Raw genomic sequence first — 14,434 nt, 5'->3', positions numbered from 1 at the left:
GCAGTGGACCGGTACTGCTCCGTGGCCTGTAAGGAACTGGGCTGCACAGCAAGAACTGAGTGGCAGGCTAGCCAGATAAGCTTCATCTGTATTTTTCAGCCGCTCCCCAGTGCTAGCATCACTGCCTCAGCTCCACCTCAGATCATCAGGCATTAGATTCTCACAGGAGCATTGGTCCCTGATGCCAAAAAGGTTGGGGACTGCTGCCATATGGGAAGGAACACAGATCACTTTCATATAGAACTCTGTTCAAAACAAGTAACTCACTGTAGCAGTAGTATAATGAAAAATTAATGTCTAACATGGAAATTACCCACTGAAAAAATAAATATGTAGTTAAAATAATCTATAAAACATTTATTTCAACAAGGAAATGTATTTATTTTTATGGATAAATATTAATTTAAGATGAGTAATAAGGTATATTTGCAAAAGGATTAAATACTTCCCAACTCAATTTTAATTTAATATGAGGCATTTTGGAGACATTTACTAATCCTGAAGGTATGTGTAATTTAAAGTTCTACCCTTGTTTATATATGAGAAATATAAAAATATGGAATGTATGATACACATACACAAAAAGATATATTAAAAAAGCAACTGTGAAGAGCGATACTCACAAATTAATGTGGCATTCAAATAGAAATCATTATGATATATATTGATGTTTAAAGACAAATTTTATTCTAATGAATACAACTAAACATATTACTCTGTAAGTATATTGTAAATGTCTGTTACATTTTTTATGTGAAGGGACTTCTGAATCAGAATTTTTAAAAAGCATCAATGAATGTCTACTAATAAAGGATGTTTACTTAACTCATTCTTTCACAAAACAAATATTTCTGGTGCTCTTAATTTCATAATGTACATAATGCAGCAGCTTTAAGAAAAAGTTACTACTGAATTCCTATTAAAAGATTATGGTGGTATATAGCAAACACTCAGTAACGATTTGATTATTAAAATGAGACGACAGATTTTAATTCTGGCCATGGTAAACTATATTTACCACCCCACCATAAACAACAACAAAATTAGACAAAATATAGAAAACCCATTTTCAGACAATGTAAACAGTAGAAAACCATGACACCTGGAGCAAGGAAATAAATGAGGTGACACTAGCGGTCAGGCAGGCATTCTGCCTGGCCACACATCCCAGCAAGAAGCAGGAGGGGCATCCTAAGCAGAGCACAGTCCTCTAGCCGAGAAAACACTGGAGTTTTGGGGCAGAGTTCTGAAGAAGGAGCTAAGCTTAAAGGAACCCACAAGTCTGTATAGTGGAAACTCTGAAGCTCAGGCAAATACCACCAAACCCACAAATCTGTATAGTGGAAACTTTGAAACTCATGCAAATATCACCATGTGCATATGAAGGGGAAAACTCCACAGGACAGAAAAAATGGGCAAGAGCTATGAGCTGAATTGCTCTCCACACACACACAAGACTGAGATGCAGTCAACCAGAGTGTGGAGAATGCTAGTTGCTTACCCAAGATATTCAGTAAGACACCAAAAGATACACGCTTTAGTAGTAAGCTTTACCTGTCCCTAGAGAAAAGGCTACTTTGGATCTGCCCCCCTAAAAGCTACAATCAAACAGAATAAAAGGCAAAAGGAATAAAATTGAAAGGCAAATAACTTAATTGTTGGACAGATCAAATCCCTTCAAAGTAAGACCATAAAGTTTAGATAGTCAAAAACTTAAAAATTCAGTATCCTGTAGAGTCCAAAATTACTAAAGATGGCAATAGGCAGGAGAATGTAACCTATAACCAGAAGAAAAATAAATCAGCTTAATAAGATCAAACAATGACAAAATAACACAAATAGCATTTAATGTTAAAATACTAGGAAACCATTATAAGGTATTTAAAGGAAATCATAGATAATTTGAGAGAAACATAACATACACAAAGGAACATAAACGGAACTGCTAGAAATAAAAAATATCTAAAATAAAAAATTTATTGGATAAGATTAATAGTAGTAAGTAAAGATTAGTAAATGTTAGAATACAACAATAGAAACTACCCAAAATAAAGCAAGGAGAAAAAGTACTGAAAACAAACAAAACCAAAACTAGAGTCTCAATGAGGCGAGGGAGAGGTTCTAACATAGGTGTAACTGCCCCCCCCACAAGGTGGGAATAAAAAGAAGAAATTGACAAATTAAATCTTACCCAGTAAAAATATCCTTCAAAAATACAAATGAAACAAAAGTTTCAACAAAAGCTGAAAAGAATTCGTTGTTGGCAAGCCTCATAAGAAATGACAGTTTTTCAAACTGAAGGAAAGTGACAACCAGGTTTAAAACTTAGATCTACACAAAGCAATGAAGAATGCTAAAAATGGTAATTATGTAAAAAAATATTTCAAATTTTTATTTTCTCATTTCAAACATTTCTTCAAAAAATAAGTTGAAAAATAAAAATGTATTCTAGGGTTTATGGCACGTGCATCAGTAAAACGTATGACACCTATAAAGACAGGAGAGGAGAGAAGAAAGTTCCTATTTTATATGTAAGGTGACATATGACAGTAGACTGTGATATAAGTCTCTAAACACTAGAGCAACCACTAGAAAAAATAAACAAGAATATCTAATAATCTCACTGTATCTAATGTTTAATCGCAATGTATCTAATGGAGATACAGTAGAATCCAAAGAGCTTTCAAAGAGAAATAATTAACTGAGGTTAAAAAACATTTAAAAAATTAAAAACATTGATAAGCCACAGGAAAATGATGAACTGAATTAAAGCACGAATTTATTAAGTACTGAAACCTGTTATATGTAAACCAGTCCTGCTCTAGAGTATGTAAGCTTTCACTCTGAACAAACACAACTGTCATAAAAAATGAACCTCCCCAAAGATCCTTAACCTTATAGGGGTGCCAAAAGAAAAGACAGTGACAGTTAAAGACAAGTTACTTGAGTCCACTGACCCTGTCCCTTCAGGAAGGCTAAAAATGAAATCATTTACTTAAAAAAGAAGTAACTATCAAAATGACTATTTTACAAAATAAAATTCATGTTTTCATGTATGTTTGTAAAAAAAAAAATACAAGATAAATAAATGGATGCTAATGGATAAATCAGTAGTGCAACTTTCTGTTTTTCTTTTTTTTTTTTTTATTAACCAGTCATTGCTAAAGTATGTTGAACCAGCCTATAAAAAAACAAGTACTCAGACCAGACCAGACGACTATGGGCTCCAATTAATCCTACAGATTTAGAAATAGGAAAAAAAAAAAAAAAATTGTTTATTTTTATTGGCTTCTCTAGCTTTAGAAAATCCAATTTGTGTGATTAACAACAACAACAAAAATAGGCAACTGATTATTAATCCTAATATTACTGTGGCTTACACTATCAACAAATAAATTCAATATTATTTAGTTTTTAAACGAAATTGTTACACTTGTTATGCAAAAAACTGAAATAACCATACATATTTACAAGTTCCTGAAGAGTTACTTTTTCTATGATCATATAAATGAATGACTCTCAAAGAACATTTATACAGGGTCATAGAAAGTCTATTAGCTGTACAACGTCGCCCCCTAGAGGAAGCTTTAACAAATCAGACTTGAAACTTATATGTTTCCTTAATCGAGCATATTTAAAAGGGATTTTTCTGGGTTTAACTTTCTGTACAACACTAACCCCAACAGAATAAAAATATGTATCATACAGTGTCCACATTCAGTAGGGACTCAAATATTTTCTGGCTTCATTAAAGAAAAAAAAAAAAACAGAGAGAGAAAGACATGGAGCTCAGAGACATGTCATTAGTAACCTCAAGCCTGTCCTCCATTTCCACCCTCCATTATTAGGAATCTTCCAGATTAATGCATTGGCTTCTTGCCCCTCTTCATTCATCAATTTAACTAGTCCCTTTCCCCTCCCTCACTCTGTAATTGGTTTTCTAATTACTACCTTCCACCAAGAATTTCCTATATAACCAATTCTCATCTAACATCTGTCATTCAGGTCCCGGTTCCTTTATTTACCAACATAAGGACCAGGATGATTATGAGGTTTCAATCAAACACCCTGAAGGAAAGCATTGTTAGAAATGCCAAGAGCTATGTGAATGTTGTCAGGAGTCTCTTAATTTACTGACAACTCTATGACCATAGTTCCCTGTAGGGGCCACCTTTGCCTTAAAATTCAGGTTAATTTAACAAACATTTTTTAAAGCATCTATTCTTTTATTTGTGCAAATTTTTATCTAGTGGCCTAGCACTACCTGGCACAATAAATGAACAAAGAGCACCCAGCAGGGTGCAAGCCTTCTTCAGTAGATAGTCCAGAAGAGAAACAGATAAATGAAAAGCAATTAAGGTAAAGCCATATGAGGCACAATGAGGACATAAAGAAGTACTTTAAAACCAGGGAGATAGGAGAAGGCCTCACAGAAAAAGTAAAGATCAAGCTAATACCTCAGGATAAAAATGGAGTGGTGGTGGGAAAGAGAAGTGTCAAGGCAAAGTGAACAGAATGTTAGAAGACCTGGAGGCAAGAGAAAATGAGGAAGGTTCTAGAAACAGAATGAAATTCAGTTTGATTAAAGCTATGAAAGATGATTCAGATATTAAATTTGAAAATGTAACAGAAGTGAAGAAATTCTAGAAAACTTTAATATATCAACATTGGCTCAAGCCAAAATCTCTTTGAAATGAAAGAAATTGATAAATATAAAAAAGAACTTCTCAAAAAATCCCCCACAAAATTCTGCTTTATCAATGACTTTTTTTTTTTAATCTAAAGAAAAAGATAAATCTGCTTTTAACCAAGTCAGATACAGGAAAAAAGAAGCAATCTCCTCAACAATATTTAAGAAACTAGCATAACATTGTAACCAAAAATCTGACAATGATAACACTTAAAAAAAAAATACTGAATTTTACTTAGGACCATTCTTGAAGAGGGAGGGGGACACAGAGAAAATACAATGGACTAGGACATTAAGAAAAATACACAATAAATATATAGATGACACCAAAAGCATGATGCAAAAAAAAAAAAAAAAAAAGGAAATAAACTGATAAACTGGGTACCACTAAATTTAAAAAGTTTTTGTCTGTGAAACCCTGTAAGGAAGCCAAAAACACAAGCTGCAGACTGGAAGAAAATACCTGCAAAACATAACTGACCAAGGACTAGCAACTAGAATATATTAATAACTCTTAACTTGGTATAAAAGGAAAAAAAAGGAGGAGGGGCTAAAACATAAAGAGACCTTTCACTGAGGGTGATATACAGATAGTAAATAAGTATAAGATGTCAACTTCAGTAGCCATCTGGGAAATAAAACCATGACATCACCATTCCTATCATAATGGCTAAAAAATAGTGACACACCAAATATCAGCAGCATATGAAGAAACTGTATCACTCATCATTCAATTCATATGTTGCTGGTGGGAATGTCCAATGGTACAGCCAGTCTAGAAAACATTTTGCCAGTTTCTTATAAAACTAAACATGAAATTGCCACATGACCCAGCAACTGTACTCTTGGGCATTTATCCTAGAGAAATGATAACTTATGTTCACATAAAAAAACTATAAGTGAATGTTTGTCAACTTTATTCATAATAGTCACAAACTGGAAACAACTGTCTTAGTCTGCTTAGGCTGTTGTAACAGAATACCACAAACCGGGTAACTTACAAACAACAGAAATTTATTGTTCACAGTTCTAGAGGCTGGCAGTCAGTGCTAGCGTGGCCAGAGGAGGGCTCTCTTCCTGGCTGCAGACTTCTTGTGTCCTCAAAAGGTGGAAGGAGGTAGTAAGTTCTGTGGGATCTCTTTTATAAGTATACTAATCCCATTCATGACAGCTCTATCCTCATGACCTAATTACCTCCCAAAAGCCTCACTACTAATACCATCAATTTGGGGGTTAGGATTTAAACACAAATTCTGGGAGGTGACACAGACTTTCAGACCACAGCATAACCAAATGTCCTTCAATGACTGAGTTGTTAAACTGTAGGATACACATACCATGGAATACCACAGAGCATTAAAAAAACAAACTACTGACACATGCGGAGACCTAGATGAGTTTCCAGGCAATTATACTGAGTAAAAAAAGCCAATTACAAAAGGTTACATAATATATGATTTCATTTATATAACAGTTTTAAAATGATAAAAGTTTAGAAATGGAGAATAAGTTAGTGGCTGCTAAGGTACAGGGATGGGGGTGTGGAGAGGTAGGTTTGGCTATAAGAGTAATGAGGGCTTCTTCTTAGGGAACTGTCCTTTACTAGGACTATGGTGATACAAAACCCTACACCTGATAAAACTATTTAGAACTAAATACACACACACACACACACACACACACACACACGAATACGTGTAAAACTGGAGAGATCTGACTGCAACGATGTCAATATTCTGATTGTGCATTATACTATAGTTTTGCAAGTATTACCATTGGCAGACACTGCGTAAAGGGCACACAGGACCTCTCTGTATTTCTTACAATTTTAAGTGGCTCTAAAATTTTCTCAAAATAAAAGGTTTAATTAAAAAAAAAACTTAAAGGGGGTTGAATATGTGGTGACAGAAAGAATTCTAACTATGGGAGGTGAACACACAGTGTAAATATATATATGCCTTACTGTTAAAGCATACAGCTGAAACTTATTGGATTTTGTTAACCAATGTCACCATAAAAAATAATAATAATTAATTAATTTTTAAAAAACCCTAATGGGATTCTTCTTAGAAATGAAGAGATGTTTCAAATAGGAGAAAATTTACTATTTTGTTACTACTTACTACATTAATAAGTTCAAAGTAAACAGTAAGTATATCAGCACTTGCACAGATAGTAAAAAAGTAACTTGATATTTCAACATTCATTTCTAATTGAAAAGAAAAAAGACCAAACAGCACAGAAATATGGAAATATTAAGGTAACAATTTAAAAAAACTGTAGAACACTAAAGTATTCCCATTAAGGCCAAAGATAAATCATTTTTGGAAATCAGATAATACTGAAGAGAAGGCACAATGAGTAAATCCTATGCTGACTTATCTATGACATTCTAAAATCCACTATAAATACAGCAAGGTTAACAAGTTATAAAATATAGTGTTGGAATTATTTCCATTACATTTCCTTACTGCAGTAACAAGCACTGAACTACTTACTGTATAGTTCATTTATTTAGTCAACAGATAAATTTATAAATATCCATGTCATAAGTACTGTACTGGGAGTTAAGCGATTCAAAGATCATTAATATAAGACATACTTCTTGCTCTCCGAGCTTACAGAGCTAGAAGAATATTAATAATATTTAGAGAGATAGTATTCATCAGATATTTATTTACGTATATCAATGATGTGGCAGATAGTGAAAGGTAAATCAGTGCTTAAAACACAATGCGACCAAGATGAACTGGAACAATTTCTAATCCATCCTTATGCGGTCATGAAAAGCAACCTGCAAAAAGTAAAAATTGTGCTAAATCGGCAACAGTAAGTCAGTCAGGATAAGAGGTAGCCAGGGGATTCCAGGCTGAGAGCGACATACATAAAGTCTCGAAGAAAGAGAATATGGAGTTTTTACGAATCAGCAAGCACTTTAACAAAATCTTGAAATTATTTCCCTTATAAAAAATCTTTCTTGCTCTAGGAATTTAGAAATTTTTTGTTTGTACTAAGATCTGAGAAATAAATGTATCCCTTCATACATTTTAAAGTTAACCTCTACCACTTTTCATTAGATGTTTAAATGGGTACAAAAAAATCTATTCAATTCTGTACTACATCAAATGTTGACATCCAAAATTATATTATTTCAACTATAAATACAGCAATTTGGTATCTATGACAATCTATTTTAAAACACAAAAGGCTTTTTTAATAGCCAGAAATAATACTGTTATGTTATTTTAACCCAATTTCTATTTATTTATCCTATAGAATTTTATTATAAAGATTACATTGTATACTCAAAATTCCTAACTTGATTATCACACTTATCTGCAAAAAAAAGTCCAAAAACTAAAAATTAAATTTATAAAAATTTCCTGTGAGATAAGCTGTTAAGTGTTAAAATTTTTCTTCTGCAATTGAGTTTTTGTAATTATTATAATACATAATTGATCAAAACAACATAAACATTATAGTTTAATAATCATTAAACATAAAAGTAAAAACATTAAAATGCATCTTATAATGAGTTAAATTGCATATTTATGAATATGATTTGCTGTCATAATGAACCTTAACAGAGTCCTGCTTCTGTTTCAACCTTCATTTTTATGAATGAAACATGGGAGAAAATTCATTCACATAAAACAGCAGATGGGAATGGAAGTTGTCACAGCCAACTTTAAATTATTTCTGGGTTATAGTCGAAAAATCACATGATCACCTATGATCAAGTAATATTTTTAATAATCTCTCAGCTGACAATTCAATTGGGTCTATCTGAAAATTTCTTTTTAAACTAGAAAAGGATCTGTCAGCCTATCAGTAGAGTTACTCATTTTCTCATTTCCTGTGAAGCACACAAAAAAAAGATCCTACATTACCATTTTTTTTTTCAACCACAGGATTCTTGTTTATCCTAAGGCACTGAGACAGGATTGGGAAAACTGAAATACTGATAGTTTCAACATCTTCTGGCAAAGAAAAAAAAGAAAAGAAAAAGAAAAAGAAAAAGGAAAAGGAAAAGGAAAGAGAGAGAGAGAGAGAAAGAGAAAGAGAGAAAGAGAGAAAGAGAGAAAGAAAGAAAGAAAGAAAGAAAGAAAGAAAGAAAGAAAGAAAGAAAGAAAGAAAGAAAGAAAGAAATCAGCAATCAATAAAATGTTTTTATCTTACCACTTGTTTTAAATGTATTTCTGAAAAAACGTAAGACCTCAGAGATGAAGATCAAGCTCATTTAGTTTAAGGAGAACATCTACCATATCACATAAATGGCAAAATCCGTTTGGAGACTTACTTTTTCAGGAAATATAATTCAATGTTCCCATTTGAGTAAATATGTTAACCCATTCCTAAATGCCTCATCTCATCTTAACTCTAATTCTAAAACTTTGATAAGCCACAGACCCTTACACGAGTTTATCACTTGGATGAAACAAGGTACTGCCCCCCTTCAGCATTTCTGTTTTACTCTTATCTCAGAATGACATTCTTCAATAAGGAAGAGAGATAAGGTAAAGTCACTTCATGAAAATTTACCATTTTGGAAATTCAACACACTGCAACAAAGGCCAGTTTTTAACATGAGGTATTACGCTGAACAGATATATGTTTAAATGTAAGAGACTAAACAGAGAGATTTTTCCATTGTGGTCCTTTCATGTCTTTGTCCCTACAACTAATCCTCCCCAAATCCTCTTGCACATGACCTTGGTCACAAGCTGTCCCCTCCTCACCTCTCTGGGTAAAATCCAAAATGATCAATGGCTGCTAATTTCTAAGAACAATTCCTCCATCTTCTAAGATTCATTCCTGACCAATTAGTCCTAAAAGGAGACACTGGAGGTGACTCCCCCACCCCCGCCCCACGCCCCCATATAAGACTACTACCCTCTTTCCCCAAATTAGAATGTTCTTTTGACAACATTCCTCAAGTCCAGCATTTTGAACGAAGGCTTCTTCTTTGCTCTGATTGATTTTCCTTCACAGGGAAAGACAAGAAGCTTTACTTAATACCTTAATTACCAGAGGCTTCATTAACACCAGTAATGTAAATTGTCCCTTTTTTTCTGGATACTCTGGAGGCTTTTTGCCTTCTTTCCCAGGACAATACACTACAAAAATACTCAAGATGGACAGGAGTATGTCTTTCTTCTTTAAATTAGAAGGGCAAATCCATAACATGGGAAAAGAGAAACAACATACTACTTTGCTACCCTGACCAAAGAAGCCTTGTCAGGAAAGTAACATGGAAGTTGAGAATTGGGAAAATGATTCCTATAGAACGACTTGCATACCACAGTTTGAAAAGCGCTGTTTTAGTATGTCTAGAGTAAAATTACAAGGAAAGAAGTCACCATGAGCAGTCTTATGTTAAATAGAAGAATCAGACCCACAAATATAGCAGCTACAGGAATTACCAGACAGCAAACATAAATATTTAAAAGCATTTAAAGAATTGAGTGTTTTGTAAAAAGAGACTATCAGAAATGGCTAGGCCAATTTGAAAACTAAAAAACCAGAACATCTAGAAATAAAAAATGAAAGTAGAAACACAATAAATAGGTAATACAATATGACACACATATGGAGTTGAACAAACCTAAAGAAATTACACTGAATGAAACTCAGAAAAGACAAAAGATGCAAACTATGAAAGCAATGAGACAAAGAAAGCAGAAAGGTGCAACACATTATCTACTAGACATTTTAGTAGAGAATGGAGATAACAGAAACAACACACCAAAGTCCCAAACAAAATACTTTATATACAAAAGGAAATCAAGGTTTGGAAAATAAGAATTAAAATCATGAGGAGGAGGTTGTTAAAGCTCCAAAAAAATTGGCCATATTTTTAAATTAAGAACTTTTAAACATCAGTAGATTTCACAGAATAAAAAATCAAATTTGGAGAAGACATTTACAATATATATAAAAAAGGATTAGTATCTAGTAAGAAGAAACAAATGATGAAACAGAAAAAAATGGTTCAAAGCAATATAGGTTTAGAAAGGGAATCTCGAATGGTTAATTAACATATGAAAAGATGCTTAACCTCATTAAGATGCAGTGAATTGCAAATTTCGCTCCAATGAGACACTATTTCACGTCCACCAGATTAGCAAAATTTAAAATGTCTAATAACATCAAATGGGGCGGGTACATTAGGGTCCACTTTATTATTTCCTAAAATGTATACACACATTATATATGTTCTTTAATATGCATATGTTTCATAACAAAAATATTTTCAAGTGCCACCTGAATTTAGCAATAAAAATGTTTGTTCACGACCCTGCTGAGAGCAACTTCATTCAAATAATCAGCATGAAAACCAGACTGCAATGAGCTGAAAAGGTTCTATGAGATAATGATGTACAGACAATTACAGACAACTATTTCAAGCTGATCTTTGAGGTTAGGCAGACAGGACAGCAACTTTGGGGAATGTCAAAGTGAGAGCTTCTATTATTATTATTTTTTATTTATTATTTATTTATTTATTTAAATAAAGGAAACTGGGTCAAATTTAGAAACGGCAAGAGAGAGGATAATGATCTAGGAAAATAAAGGGTCCCTGGGTAGTCACAAAGGTACACAATACAGAGCCCATGAATAAGATTAGCTTTAGGCAGAAAGGAGGGTTCCTGTTTCATTGTTACAATAGATTACCTCTTTGTCCCTATCACATCATTTATCTTTTTGCTCTAACCACTCCAGTTACAATGGCTTCCTTGATCCTCCTTCAAGCAGCCTCCGCCTCAGGACTTCTGTACATATTATTAGTTCTGGAGAACCAAGAATACTCTTTCTCGAGCGAAGCAAAGCCTGCTATTCACCTATTTCAAGTCTGCTCAAACGTGAACTCAGTGCAGTGGTTCCCACACCACTTTGAAAGTAAAATCCCCTCCCCAATCCCTACCACCCTGCTCCTGGTACTTCATATTCTCTTTCCCTGCTTTATTTTTCTCCATAATTTTCTAATATTCTATATAATACACTCATTTTACTGTTTAATCTCCGTATGTAAACTCCATGAATGCAGGAACTGTAGCCACAGTGCCTGCCAATACTTTATATAGTGAGACAATAAATACATGCTGAAAGAATGATTAATGGTCCCTGCTTGAGGAATTTGAATAACAAGTATAATAGAAATAATGCTGTAAGGTTTGAACAAAATAAGATAAAACCTAGAGAGTAATCGACTTACTAATCAATTTACTGACTACAGAAGAAGTGACATTTGAGTTAGATATTAAATCATGAGGAATTGCCAAGTGTTAAAAAAAAAAAAAAAGGTAGACATTCCAAGAAAGTGAAGAACACAAAGGTTTGGAAGGCCCATGAACATATGAGAAATGAAAACAGGTACACCTGGAGTATGGCAGAGACGATGGTGGACCAAATTTTAGATAACCTTATAACATTCACAACAGAGGGTATAGTATATTGAACTTAACTCTAAAAATTCTTTTCAGGGATTTATATTTGTCTATTTATATGCAGTAAAGTCAGAATATGGAATATAAAATACAGCTGACATAACACTACTGTAACTATTCTTCACTGTAAAGGAAAAAAGTTTGAACGAATTTAATCCCTGTTTTCCATCAACTGTAGATTATACGTATCACAATCAAAGTGAGAGTACTACTACTACCAATGTCTCAAGCTAGCTATTATTTAAATAAAGACTAAAAATTCTCACTGGTGGGAGAAAGTGATTTGCATATAGACTAGACGAGAATGGTCAAACTGAAATGCTTCTATTGCTTTGTAAAAGATACTCTACATTTAATCATTTAAGAGGACTTGAATCGGCTTGTATTTGTCACAATTAAGCTTCATAAGACTATGTTTTTTGATTAATCTCTATTCCTTCTGTCCATATCATTGCTGTCTTCGGGACACTCACCTTTGCTTTAGCTCCAAATCAATCACTCAACTACTTAGGTTATTTTCAGGATTCTCTAGTGGAGACAAGAGACTCGTGTGTACACACACACACACACACACACACACACTCTTTTAGGGCAATTTGTTTCAGAAATCATAAGCCCATGTAGTCAGTTTAGGAACATTTAAGCCCAAAACAGTAGAGGCGGTGGACATCATGGTGCTGTTGGAGTTTTGGCTTTCTGGGACCTGCGAGGGGGCAGAGAGAAGGTGGGGATCCCTGAGCAGAGCGAGGCCCCGCCCTGTTCCCAGGTCTGAGCTCAGGTCTAACCCCAGGCAGGGCGAGGCCTGCCCCAACAACCAAAGGGCGGTATGTGAACCCCGGAGCGTAAGCGGGGCCGCGGCGACTCGGAAAGACTCACAGTAATAGGCCACAACAGGGTCTCGTTTATCATGCTCCTGAGCCGTCCTCAGATGATGCTGAATGCTCTTAAACTGTGGGGGGAGCGGAGGCAGCGGGGCAAGCGCAGCCATCACTACTCCAAGACTCACCACTTCCTAGTCGCGCGCCACCGACACTTCCGCTTCCGCTGGGGGTCACGCGGACGAACGCGCATGTCATGTCCCGCCCACTCTCCCGTTGCTCAGCGACAGCAAGTCAACTACGGATTCCCAGCTGGAGTAAGCACACTGTACTTGACTCCTGGAAAAAAGGCTGAGCGACACCAGCGCTCTCTGCCGCTAGGAAGGAGAGTTTTCGTTTTGCCTTACTCTTAAAATTCGGTTGGTCGCCTACCCCCGCCTTTTGTGGCCAAAGAAGGGCTAGAAAGGAAAAACCAAAAAGAAAATAATATTTGTAGATTGGGAAAAAGGATAAAGGCGTGAATTGCCTTTGGCATCATTCAGGAATTATAGCTTTCAATTCCTCAGATTATATTAATAGCACCCATAGAAACTTTTCTGGTCTTAGAAACTGTAAATTCAATTTTTGCGTAAGATAAGAGATGATGATACTTTTAAACTTTTAAATTACATTCTATATTGATTACATTGGAAAAATGAACTGCTTTTCAAATTAAAAGGAAATTGAATTTTTCTTCTGAACTGGATAGTGAATGAATAATCTGTAGATTGTTTATTTTTGGAGAGTGATTAATAATTTGCAAAGTATTTTGACATTTATTATCTTGTTAATACACAGAAGGATGTGTGGTATATTTCTTGCTCAATACTACTGACATGCCATTGTAGGCATCAATTTTTCCTTCTAACATCTATAACCGCAATTCTTTTTCTCTTCTTTTCATCTCATACTGTCATCTTTCACTTTATCTCCTCAAATAAACATTATTTCTTTAATGTATCACAGACCCATGTTTGGAGAATTAATCTTAAAACTAGGTTTCATTGAAATTACACTATTTCCAAGAATCAAGATCTTGAGCTCTGAAATTTTCCTCTACTATATTCTCTAATCAACGCTGAAACATCCCCCCAATCCCTGTAGAAGCTGCTGTGTGTCCACTCAGTTTGTCTGTACTTATTTGCAGATAGATTCCATCGCCTTACTCTGGGTTTGGCTTTTTTACCAGGCAAGAAACTGAGTTCTGTACTCTCCCCAATCTCAGCAATATGTTTATAACCACTAGAAAATATATTTGCTATGAACTGAATATTTCTACCCCGCACTCCTCCCACCAATTCATATGTTGAAATCTAATGCTGAAAGCGATGGCCTTAGGATGTAAGGCCTTTGGGAGGTGATAAATTTCTGTTGTTTATAAGCTACCCAGTCTGTGATATTTTGTTATAGCAGCCCAAACAAACAAGGACATTATGGTT

The 14,434-nt window shown here is 34.6% G+C and overlaps 1 protein-coding gene across 1 annotated transcript in view; it reads right to left on the bottom strand.

The window, feature by feature from the left end:
• The window catches only part of VTA1 (vesicle trafficking 1), a 54,535-nt gene extending 41,369 nt beyond the window's left edge, over nucleotides 1-13,166 (bottom strand). Inside the window, exon 1 of the mRNA XM_036222201.1 lies at nucleotides 13,015-13,166. Within this exon, the coding sequence (XP_036078094.1) occupies nucleotides 13,015-13,126 (112 nt within the window). The 5' untranslated portion in view covers nucleotides 13,127-13,166. The remainder of the gene's footprint in view (nucleotides 1-13,014) is intronic.
• Between the last annotated feature and the right edge of the window lie 1,268 nt (nucleotides 13,167-14,434).

Source organism: Rousettus aegyptiacus, unplaced genomic scaffold, assembly GCF_014176215.1.
Source record: "Rousettus aegyptiacus isolate mRouAeg1 unplaced genomic scaffold, mRouAeg1.p scaffold_m13_p_1, whole genome shotgun sequence".
NCBI lineage: Eukaryota > Metazoa > Chordata > Mammalia > Chiroptera > Pteropodidae > Rousettus > Rousettus aegyptiacus.
This window is presented reverse-complemented; position numbering and strand designations above follow the sequence as displayed.